This window comes from Aureococcus anophagefferens, assembly GCF_000186865.1.
Source record: "Aureococcus anophagefferens unplaced genomic scaffold AURANscaffold_16, whole genome shotgun sequence".
Lineage (NCBI taxonomy): Eukaryota > Pelagophyceae > Pelagomonadales > Pelagomonadaceae > Aureococcus > Aureococcus anophagefferens.
Window position 1 is genome coordinate 352,043 of NW_008705576.1, and position 11,711 is coordinate 363,753.

Below are 11,711 nucleotides of genomic sequence, written 5' to 3' on the forward strand. Positions count from 1 at the left end.
GATCCGAGTGCGCGCGCGATCTTTGGGTCGGAGGAAGGGGCCGGTGTGGGAACGCCAACCCCCCGGCTACGCCTCCGTCTGAGCCTCCGGGCGGGATCTTCGGGTGCGCTCCCCCTTCAATAACTAGGTCAACGTCGCAGAACGTTTGGCCCCGGTGCAGCCGGCGGCGAGAGGATGACGCTATGAGCAAAGCTGCCATCCTCCTGGCGTGCCTCGCGCGCGCCGCCGGCGACGCGCCGGCGCTCCTCGGCCGTCCCGCGGACACGTCGCTGAAGAGCGTGCCGCGCTTCCCCGGGCCAGCGGCGACGGAGTGCTTCGCCGGCGAGGTCGCCGGCCGCGCCTACGCCGAGGGCAGCGGCCACGCGCTCGTCAACTTCAGCGCCTTCGTGACCTTCCGCGCCGAGGGCTGCAAGGTCAATCACCTCACGGCCTACAACGGCAGCGCAACCGCGCCCTGGTACAGCGGGGGCTGCAGCCTCTTCAACGGCGTCGTCGCGGCGCGGCCCGCGGCCGCGTGGCCGCTGCCCCAGGTGCGCCAGCGCAGCGACAGCTTTTTGTCGAGCGGCGCCTACGACGAGCTCGAGCGCCTCGCGGCGCAGCGGCCCGTGAGCCCGGAGATGCGCGAGGCCGAGCGCCGGCTCCACGCGGCGCGGCGATCCGGGAGCCGCGCGGACTGGGGCCTCTCCGTGACGCCGGACGGCAAGGCGCTCCTCTTCGGCGTCGGCCGCCGCGACTTCCGCCACTCGACGTCGCCGGGGACGCCCCTCGGCGCCGCGCGGGGCCGCGTCGACGGCACGCTCCGCGCGCCGAAGTCGCGCGGCACGTTCTTCGACGGCCACTGGCACGACGTCCTCGTCGCGCGCGTCGTCGCCGGCGCGGCGAGCACGTTGTACGTCTACGTCGACGGCGAGCTCGCCGCGTCGGGGCCCGGGGGCCGCGCGGTGGCCTTCGAACCGTCCGCCGCGGACCGCCGGAACTTCGACTTCGACGGCGGGAGCGGCGTGGCGGCGCTCTACGACGCGCCGGCGCGCGTGCCCGTGGGCCAGCTGCTCGTCGGCTGCCTCCGGGGCGCGTCCATCGTGCCCCTGGCCTACGGCGCGGCGAAGGTCGCCGAGGCCCACGGGTCGGGCTTCTTCGCGGACGTGCTTCGGAGGGCCGCGCCGGACAAGCGGGTCCAGGCCGAGTACCCGGTCTACTACAGCGCGCACACGGACCCGGGGTCGCGCCACATGGCCGACCTGTTCCTGGCGTCCCTGGAGCGCAACGGCAACGGGGCCCGCGTCGTACCCCGCGAGGCGACGGTGACGACGGCGCAGCGGACCATGGCCGAGCGCTTCGGGACGAAAACGACCCTCGTCGCGACGGCCCTCGGCGCCCAGCCCGAGGGCACCTACGCGGCCATCACGGAGCTCGACGTGCGCTTCTTCGCGGGCGCGCCGATCGCGGACCTCGTCGACGACGCGCTCGAGCGGTGCGGCGACGGCTGCGACGGCGTCTTCCAGCGCGAGGACGACACGTCGCTCCACCGCAATTTGGGGTTCATGGTCATCAAGGTCGACCGGCGCGTGAAGAAGCTCTTCGAGCACGTGGGGCTCGCCGCGGCGACGTCCGGGCGCGTCCGCGGCGGCGTGCACCGGGGCCCGAACTTCCCCGCGGTCAAGGCCATCAAGGCGCCGACGGACCAGATGGTGCTCAACGTCGCCCTCTGGGAGCCCGAGAAGCTCTTCACGCTGGACGACGCCTTCGTCGCGGGCGCGGCGCGGCCGATCCTGAGGACGACGGTCTTCCCGGCCGCCGAGGTCGCGACGCGCGCGTTCCTCCTGCAGCTCGCGCTCCGCTACAAGCACAAGGGGGCCTTCGCGCTCTACCACGTCAACGACTTCGGCGGCATCTCGTCGCCGGACAAGGCGCGCGACGCGAAGATGGCCGAGCTCGACGTCATCGAGCGCGCCGTCTACAACGCGCGCCGCGCGGGCGAGGAGGAGTGCAACGCGACGGCCGCCGAGCGCGCGGGCATCGTCGCGTCCTACCTCGTCGGCCCGCGGCCGAAGAAGCGCAAGCTGCCCAAGAAGAAGCACGTCACGCTCGACCTGAAACGCGTCCGGCACTCGGGCAGGGTGAACTCGATCTAAGAGCGCGTGTTCGGAGGATAGAGGTATTCCCCGGCCGCGGCGGATCCCAGAGTTTCAAAGGAGGGGCTTTATTCCACGCGTCTTGTCGGCGGGCAAGCGCTCTACGCCTCCTCTTCCTCCTCGTCCTCATCGTCCTCCTCCTCGTCATCCTCGTCGTCCTCCTCGTCGTCGTCCTCGTCGTCGTCGGCCTCCGGGTTGTAGATGAAGGAGGACGCGCTGCCGCTCAGGACGGACCGGCCGAGCGTGAGCGCGCGCTCGCGCTGGAGGTCGGCCTTCGCAAACCAGTTGGCCTTGCGCTGCCGGGTCTTCATCTTCGATTGGCGCTTCTTCGGCACGGCCATCATGACGACCGCCGATCGGCTCTCCGCGGGCGCGAAGGGCGTGAGGGCCGAGGTGCCGGAAACCGAGAGGGCGTTGCCGACCGGCTGGAACGCCTGGACGGGCGCGAAGGCCGCAGCCACCAAAAGAATCGCTTTGAGCATCGTCGTAAACCTGCGGGGAGCGGAGCGGGTGAGCCGAGCTGATCGGCGCGTCGAGTCGGCGGGCGAACGTCTCGCGCGGCCTCCCCGGAGCAGGCCGTGAGGCCATCGCGGGCGCGCGACCGTCGCGGCGAGCAGAAGCGCGGCGCTGACAAAATGAGGCCGCGGCAACGCCAGGGGCGTGCCGAGACCGCATTTTTTTGCACGCGCAGTTCTGACATCGTCTCGCCGTCCAGTGCGACGCTTTACCAGGTCCAAACATCCCTCTCGGACCCCACACGAACGGAGTTGAATAGGACGCAGTCATCACGTCGCCGCAGACTTGGCTGCAAGTGCGAGCGTCGTCGGCCCGTCGCCGGGGGTCGGCCGGCCGACACGACGGAACGTCGATGCGACGCATTACACTGTGCATTACTCCCCCCCCTCCTCCTCACGCCCGCTCTTCGCCTCCCAGAGGCGCGCGTATTCCGCGCAGGACGCGAGGAGCGCGTCGTGCTTGCCCTCGGCGACGACGGTGCCGTCGCGGAAGACGGCGATGTTGTCCGCGCGCGGCGCGACGGCCGCGAGGCGGTGCGCGACGACGACGGCCGTGCGCCCGGAGCCGAGCAGGGCGTCGAGGACCCGCGCCTCGGAGACCGCGTCGAGGGCCGACGTCGGCTCGTCGGCGAGGAGCACGGGCGCGTCGCGGAGGAGCGCGCGCGCCGCGAGGACCCGCTGCTTCTCGCCGCCGCTGAGCTTCGCGCCGCGCTCGCCTATCAAGAGAACGGGTGTGTCCAGAGCAAAAAGCACGCCCCGGTCGTCGGACGCCGGCGCTCGCCGACGCGCTGCCGCGGGTCGAGGTGCGCGGCGCCCGCGGCGGCCAGCGCGGCGACGGCCGCGTCCAGCGGCGCGAGCACGTTGCCGTATTTCGCGTTGTAGAGCACCGTGTCGTCGAAGAGCGCCGTGTCCTGGGCGACGAGCGCCGTCGCGCGCCGCGCGTCCGCCGCGGACAGCGCGATGCCGCCGACGGTGACGGCGCCGGCCGTCGGCGCCGCGTCGAGGCCGTTGACGAGGCGCAGCGCCGTCGACTTGCCCGACCCCGACGCGCCCACGAGAGCGTGACGCCGCCGGCCGGGGCCGTGAACGTCGCGTTCTTCAGCGCCAGCGTGAAGCCGTCGCGCGACGCCGACACGCCCGAAAAGGCGATCTCCGGCGGCGACGGCACCGCGTGGGGCGGCGCGTCGTCCGCCGCCGCCGGCGCGTCGCGGAGCAACTTGACGACGGCGTCCGCGTCGACCAAGCCCTGCCGGATCTCCGACACCGTGTACCCCAAAAAGTTCATGGGCTGCGCGAGCTGCAGCAGGAGCGCGTTCACGGCGACGACGTCGCCGATGGAGAACGACGCCGCCGCGTCGAAGCGCCGCAGCGCGAGCCGGAGCGCGTAGTGCAGCCCGACGGCGAAGATGGCCGCCTGGCCGAGGTTCAACGCGCCGCCCAGCGCTTGGCTCGCGACGGCCTCGCGCTCCGACGCCGCGAGGACCTCGTCGAAGCGGTCCTGCTCCAGGGCCTCGTTGACGTTCGCCGCGACGCTCTCGTGGTTCGCGAGGCTGTCGACCAAGTACGCGCCCTTCTTGTTCTCCAGCGCCACGAGCGCGCGCCGCCGCCCGAGCCGGAGTTCGACGAGCGACGCCGTCCAGGCCGCGTAGGCCGCGAAGGTCGCGAGCGTCACGAGGCCGAAGCCGTGCGACCCGAAGCGCCGCCGGAGCACGCCGACGGAGAAGACGAGCTCGAGCACCGTCGGCACGACGGAAAAGACGCCGAGGAACAGCAAGCTCGCAACCCCCCGCGTCCCGCGCCCAAAGGCCACGGCGACCTCGCCCGTGGGGTGGTTCGCGTGCCAGCGCGCGTCCATGGCGTGGGCCTTGCCGAAGACGGCGGCGCCGAACGCCCGCTGGCACCGCTGCGACACGCGGGAAAAACACAAGCTCCGCAGCTCGCCCGCCGCGGACACGCCCAACCGTCCGAGACAGTAGCTCGCGACGGCCCGCGACGCCGCGGCGGAGCCGTCGCCGCCGTCGCCGAGCGCGTCGACCGCGCGCTGCAGCGCGAAGGGCACGCGGACGTTGAGCGCCTTTTGCGCGACGAGGAACGCGAACGTGAGCGCGAAGAGCAGCTGCTGCGACGGCGTCGCGGCGACGAAGCCGCGCGTGTGCGCGAAGACCTCGCCGAGCGTCGCGCGCGGCGCCGGCGGCGCGGCCGCGCGCGCGGGGCCGGCGGCGGCGCCGTCCGTCTCCGCGGCGGCGGCGTAGTCCGTCTCCGACTCGGTCGTCGCGCCGGGCACGTCGCGCGCGCCGCGGAGCTGCGCCGCGCCCGCGACGCTGCGCGGCGCCTCGATGGCATTGGCGACGGCGACGAGCGCGAGCAGCAAGCGTCGACGCCTCTCCATCGTCACTGCAGGCGCTGGCTCGATGCACCGACGATGCCGTCCGCCGGACAGCATCGGTCCCATCGCGTCCGGTCGACTTTACTACTGTAGTTCTATTTAGCAACGCCCTTAACATATCCAGGCGGTATCTGGGTTCATGCGACCGACAAAATAGAGGCTTGGCATGTCGACTGTGGCGCCATTGCCTGTGAACGGGCAGAGGACCAAGCGTGGTGCGCACAGTGCTCTTGAGAACAGCGTTGCGAGGCGGCGCGAGAGGAACAACGAAAATAGTTCATTCGCTTCGTCGTCCACCTCGACCGAACCATTACCACCTTGGTAGTAATTGACAATGCTATCCACGCCGCGCTCCATCTCGATGTTCCGAGGGCCCGCGAGCACGTCGGGCCGAGTCGAGACTCCGAGCGTGCGCCGCACGATTTCATCATAGCTTGCCGTCTGGTCGAGGTCCGCCGTCTGCAGGCTGATGGGATGCAGGCGACGCGGGCTCAGATCGAGAACTTTGATGATCGCCTGCAACGCATGGACGTACCGAATAGGCGCCGGAGCAACTTCCGTCGCATCGCGTGCGGCCTGCGCTAGCACCACAAGCTCCTCCATCCATGTCTTGTAGAGATCCAAATCGTCATCTTTTCCAACCACGCGGGACGTCGTTGAAGACGCGACACGGCGCACTCCTGCCTCGCGCGCCGCCGCTCGCATCCACGGCGCCAGCTTGTCCGTGCCGATTGTCGCGAACTCGTACGGACGAAATGGTCCCCCGTCATAGCCCAGCGACGCAAAGTCTAAATCCAGAGCTGGAGAATAGAAGTGAGGCAGCTTTTCAATCGTTTCGAGCTCTTCGAGGCTTGCAACGGGACGCTGCCGCACCACGACGCCATCCAAAGTGACGTCGATGCAAGTCACAAGACATGCACGTCCACAGTCTGGACATCTGCTATCAAAGACGTGGCAAAGCAAGCCCGATGCCCCGGTCGCAGGCAAATCGATGTCGACGTCGGACTCGACATTGCCATCGTCCTCCGACTCGTCGCCAGACTCGACGTCGTCGGCGTAGCAGACGGTCACCCGAAGATACGAGAGGGCGTCTAAGACGGCCACGCCCGTAAGACCGTCGTAGAGGTCGGCGCGCTCCGACGCTTCGTCCTCCGACGCCTCGTTCTCCGAGAAGTCGTCCGACGCGTCCGAATCCGAGTCCACAGGGCCCTCGCCGCTCCATATGGATGCGTGTACGTACTGGCCAAAGCCATGCTGATTTTTGACCCTGAACGTGCGATCAGAGGCCGCCGGAAGCTCTCCTGCATCGCGTAGCGCGTCGTAGCGGGCCTGGCAGACGTTGCGGAGGCAGTCGACGCGCCGGTCCACGGCAGCGATGTCGCGGAGGAGCTGAGAATCACCGCCGCGCGCGCGGGTGAGCACGGTATCGCAGAATCCGATGACCGCCGACGCGGCCGCGTCGAGCGCACCGGGTGCGAGGATCGCTGAGCTCCCTTGGAGCGCGAGGATCTGCAGCGCCCGGTGAATCGCGGACTGCGGCGTCGGCCCGTCGACCGGCGCCGCCTCGCACCACGCGAGCGACGGGCGGCTCATTGGCGCCAGCGCAGCGTGGAGGGGCTCGCGCGTGCGAGCCCAGCGATCTGGTGCCAGCGCGGGCTCATCCATCCAAGGGCTTGCGACGCATCCAGCGCACGAGCAGCCTTTCGGTCGGCGGCGCCGGCCTGCGAGTCGATCCGCGCCAGATAGAGCGATGACGGCGTCGACATCGCCCGCGTGCACGCAAAATGATCCGCGATGGATGGCGTGGATGGACGCGTCCGCGAATATCCGACGAGCGAAATCGCCCGCGGCCGCGTTCAACGCGGCCGACGCCCGCGGCGCGATCCGCGGCGGCAGAAACTCTGCAATTATATTGACGACGTCCGGGGCAAGCCGCCGCGCCAGGGGATGCGAGCCTCGCCGCACACCGCAACAACCGACGAGCATGGCATTAAACGCGCGCGGAGGAAAGGCAGGGCCGTCACGAGCCTGCGCATCGCGCATGAGCACTTCCCCGTGCGCTAGCAGCGCTTTTTCCGCTGCGTCCCATCGTTTCACGTCCAGGCTACTCAAGCTCTCGGCGTCGGAGTCGGCCATACCAGCTCGAGTCTTTTTGGATGCCGACTTCAAGCAAACTCAGGTCGTCCTTGCCCTCGGTTGGTTTTGGCCGACGATGGTGTCGCCCCGACCGCCCGGGCAGCCTCCGCGGCGGCGGCCGCCCCCCTCGGCGATCGGGCGGTGATGCGCGTCGCCGGCCTCTGGCTGGCACTCGCCGCGGCGGCGGCGGCGGCGGCGCCCGCGGCGCTCGAGGAGCCGCGGCGGCTCTGGAGCGGCGCCTGCAGTCATATGGCGTTCTCGTCGACGCCGCGGACCGTCGGCGCCGCGTCCGGCGCGACGGCGCTCTCCTCGGCGGACGTCGACGGCGACGCCGACGTCGACGTCGTCGCCGCGGCGCTCCTCGGCGACGCGGTGTCGTGGCACGAGAACGACGGCAGCCTGAGCTTCACCGCGCGAACGATCGCGACGCCGGACGGCCCCATGGGCGTCTTCGCCGTCGACGTCGACGGCGACGCCGACGTGGACATCCTGGCGGCGTCGATGAACGACGACACCGTCGCCTGGTACGAGAACGACGCGTCGCAGTCGTTCTCGAAGCGCGTCGTCAGCGCGGCCGCGGACGGCGCGACGTCCGTCGCGGCCGTCGACGCGGACGGCGACGGCGACGTGGACGTCTTCGCCGCGGCGGCCGTCGACGGCACGGTGATCTGGCACCGCAACGACGGCTCCGAGTCCTTCAGTGCGACGACGCTGTCGACGGCGGCCGCCGGCGCGTTCGACCTCGTGACGTTCGACGTCGACGACGACGGCGACGCGGACGTGGTCGTCGCGTCCTACGCCGACGACAGCGTGCGCTTCTTCAAGAACGACGGGCCGAACTGGTTCGGCGTCTACGAGTGGCAGGAGCGCGTCGTCACGACGCTCGCGGACACCGTCTACGGCGTCGCCGCCTACGACGTCGACGGCGACGGCGACGACGACCTGCTCGCCGCGTCCACGGCCGACGACAGCGTCCGCTGGTACGAGAACGACGGCCAGGAGTCCTTTTCGGCGCGGCTCGTCACGGCCGCGGCCGACGGCGCGTCCGCCGTCGCGGCCGCGGACGTCGACAACGACGGCGACGGCGACGTCGTCTCCGCCTGGGAGAAGGACGACGTCGTCGCCTGGCACGAGAACGACGGCTCCGAGTCCTTCGCGACGCGCTACGTCTCCACGGCCGCCGCGCGGCCCTTCGCGCTGGAGATCCGCGACGTCGACGGCGACGCGGACGCGGACGTGCTCGCGGCGAACTACGGCGCCGACGCCGTCGAGTGGTACGTCAGCGAGTGCAGCGGGTCGATGCCCCCGACGAGCATGCCGACGAACGTGCCCACCAACGTGCCCACCGGTGCTCCCTCCGCGACGCCGTCGAATACGCCGAGTTCGACCCCGACGTCCGCGCCAACGTCGCGTCCCTCCGCGACGCCTTCCGCGAGTCCGTCGAGCGCGCCGAGCCCCGCGCCGTCCCCGTGTCCGACGGCGAGTCCCACGAATTCCCCGACGTCGGCGCCGACGTCCACGCCGACGAGCGCCCCCTCGCCTTTGCCGAGCGCCGGTCCGAGCCCTGCGCCGTCCGCGGCTCCTTCGACGCTTCCCTCCTCGCATCCCTCGTCCGTGCCGACGGCCGTCCCGACGTCCGCGCCGACGAGCGGACCTTCATTTTTCCCGAGCGCTTGCCCTTCCAGCTCGCCTTCGGCGCATCCGAGCTCGAAGCCGTCGTCGGCGCCGTCGGCCGTTCCCACGGCCGCCCCGACCTCTGCGCCTACCGCGTGCCCGACTGGAACCCCCACGGGATCGCCCTCGAGCTCGCCGACGAGCCCGCCGAGCTCGGTGCCCACGGGCTGCCCCTCGAGCACACCCACGGCGATGCCGGCGTCCACGCCGACGCCGCTGCCCAGCGGGGCGCCCTCATCGTCACCGTCGAGCCGTCCGTCCTCGGTTCCCTCGGCCTCGCCGAGCTCCGTGCCGTCCTCGAGCCCGTCGTCGCTCCCGTCGGCGTCTCCGTCGCCCGCGCCCTCGTCGGCGCCGTCCAGCCAGCCATCGACGCGGCCGAGCTCTGTGCCGACGGCGGCGCCGTCGCCGCTGCCGTCCAGCGTGCCATCCGCCGTCCCGACGTCGTCGCCCAGCGGCCTGCCGTCCGCGCTGCCGTCCGTGCCGCCGACGGGCTCGCCGTCGTCTCAGCCGAGCGCCGGGCCGTCGACGGCGCCCACGGCGTGTCCGACGAGCTCCCCAAGCAGCGTCCCGACCTCACGACCAACGGCGACGCCCTCGAACACGCCGAGTTCGACCCCGACGTCCGCGCCGACGTCCGCGCCGTCCGCCGTGCCTACGATCGTGCCCACGTCGAAGCCCACGTGCCTCCACATGGGATACAGTACGTCGGCGTCGGTCATCACGAGCACGGCGGGCGGCGTCCTCGCGCTCTATCCCCGGGACATCGACGGCGACGGCGACGCGGACGTTGTCGTCGCCGCTTCGAAAGACGACACCGTCACCTGGCTGGAGAACGACGGCTCGTCGACGTCGCCGATCTTCACGACGCGCTCCGTCGCATCGTTCGTGGACGGCGCGAAATCCGTCTTCGTCTACGACGTCGACCGCGACGGCGACCTGGACGTGCTCTCGGCCTCGACGCTCGACGACACGATCGCGTGGTACGAGAACGACGGATCCGAGGGCTTCTCGCTGCGCGTGATCACGGCGTCTGCCGACGGCGCCTCTTCCGTCACCGCGATCGACATCGACGGCGACATGGACGTGGACGTCTTCGCGACAGCCACAAGCGACAACTCGCTCACGTGGCATCAGAACGACGGCTCGCAGTCGTTTACCGCGACCAGCCTCTCGACGTCGCTGACGGGCGCGTACGCCGTGTACTTGGCGGATCGTCGACAGCGACAGCGACAGCGACGTGCTCGTGGCGGCATCTGGCTCCGACTCAGTGCGGTGGTTCGAGAACGGCGGAGAGAACATGTTCGGAGTCTACGAATGGACCGAGAGCGAGATCAGCGCCTCCGCGGACTACGCGGTTTGTGTTTACGCGTACGACGTGGACGGCGACGGCGACATGGACGTGCTATCGGCGTCGTACAACGACGACACGGTCGCGTGGTACGAGAACGACGGGTCCGACTTTGGCCGACGGCGTGTGGTCAGTGACGGCTCTCGACGTGGACGGCGACGGCGATGGCGACGTGTTCTCGGCGTCGGAGAACGACGACTCAGTGGTCTGGTACGAGAACGACGGCTCCGCGTCATTCGCGCGAAACGTGCTCTCCTCGACGACGGAGCGCGCGGTCGACGTCGACACGATGGACGTGGACGGCGACGTGGACATGGACGTGATCACGGCCTCGTTCGGTGACAACGCAATCGCATGGCACGCCAGCGAGTGCAGCGCGTCGTTCCCGCCGACCGGAGTGCCGACCGCGTCCCCGACGAGCATTCCGACCTCGAACCCCTCTTCGAGTCCCTCGACCTCGCCGACATCGGCGCCGACATCCGCGCCGACGAGCATGCCCTCGGCTCTACCGAGCGCTGGTCCGAGCCCTTCGCCGTCCGCGGCTCCTTCGACGCTTCCCTCCTCGCATCCCTCGTCCGTGCCGACGGCCGTCCCGACGTCCGCGCCGACGAGCGGGCCTTCATTTCTCCCGAGCGCTTGCCCTTCCAGCGCTCCTTCGGCGCATCCGAGCTCGAAGCCGTCATCAGCGCCATCGGCCGTGCCCACGGCCGCTCCGACCTCTGCGCCTACCGCGTGCCCATCTGGAACCCCCACGGGATCGCCCTCGAACTCGCCGACGAGCCCCCCGAGCTCGGTGCCCACGGGCTGCCCCTCGAGCACACCCACGGCGATACCGGCGTCCACACCGACGCCGCTGCCCAGCGGGGCGCCCTCATCGTCACCGTCGAGCCGTCCGTCCTCGGTTCCCTCGGCCTCGCCGAGCTCCGTGCCGTCGTCGAGCCCGTCGTCGCTACCGTCGGCGTCTCCGTCGCCCGCGCCCTCGTCGGCGCCGTCCAGCCAGCCATCGACGCGGCCGAGCTCCGTGCCAACGGCGGCGCCGTCGCCGATGCCGTCCAGCGTGCCATCCGCCGTCCCGACGTCGTCGCCCAGCGGCCTGCCGTCCGCGCTGCCGTCCGTGCCGCCGACGGGCTCGCCGTCGTCTCAGCCGAGCGCCGGCCCGTCGACGGCGCCCACGGCGTGTCCGACGAGCTCCCCAAGCAGCGTCCCGACCTCACGACCAACGGCGACGCCCTCGAACACGCCGAGTTCGACCCCGACGTCCGCGCCGACGTCCGCGCCGTCCGCCGTGCCTACAGATCGTGCCCACGTCGAAGCCCACGTGCCGCTACATCGGCTTTAGCGAGAGCTCTTCCTCAATTTCGTCCTCCGCGAGCGGCGTGACATCTTTATTTCCAGTGGACATCGACGGAGATACGGACTCGGACATCGTCGCGAGTCTTTACAAGACGGACGTTATCGCGTGGTACGAAACCGTCGGGTCCTCAACGTTCACTTCGCGCTCTGTAACGTCATCGGTGGAT

The 11,711-nt window shown here is 70.5% G+C and overlaps 2 protein-coding genes across 2 annotated transcripts; one reads left to right on the top strand and one right to left on the bottom strand.

The window, feature by feature from the left end:
- Positions 1-182: 182 nt before the first annotated feature.
- On the top strand, positions 183-2,132 carry AURANDRAFT_65666 (hypothetical protein; the record flags this gene model as incomplete). Its single annotated transcript, XM_009040625.1, has 1 exon — positions 183-2,132. The coding sequence occupies one exon, from the start codon at positions 183-185 to the stop codon at positions 2,130-2,132; it is 1,950 nt and encodes a 649-aa protein (XP_009038873.1).
- A 167-nt stretch (positions 2,133-2,299) lies between these two features.
- Positions 2,300-2,473, bottom strand: AURANDRAFT_18133 (hypothetical protein; the record flags this gene model as incomplete). The annotated part of the gene is made up of 1 exon (XM_009040755.1): positions 2,300-2,473. A coding segment is annotated over one exon (174 nt), but the record flags the coding sequence as incomplete, so codon positions are not given.
- Between the last annotated feature and the right edge of the window lie 9,238 nt (positions 2,474-11,711).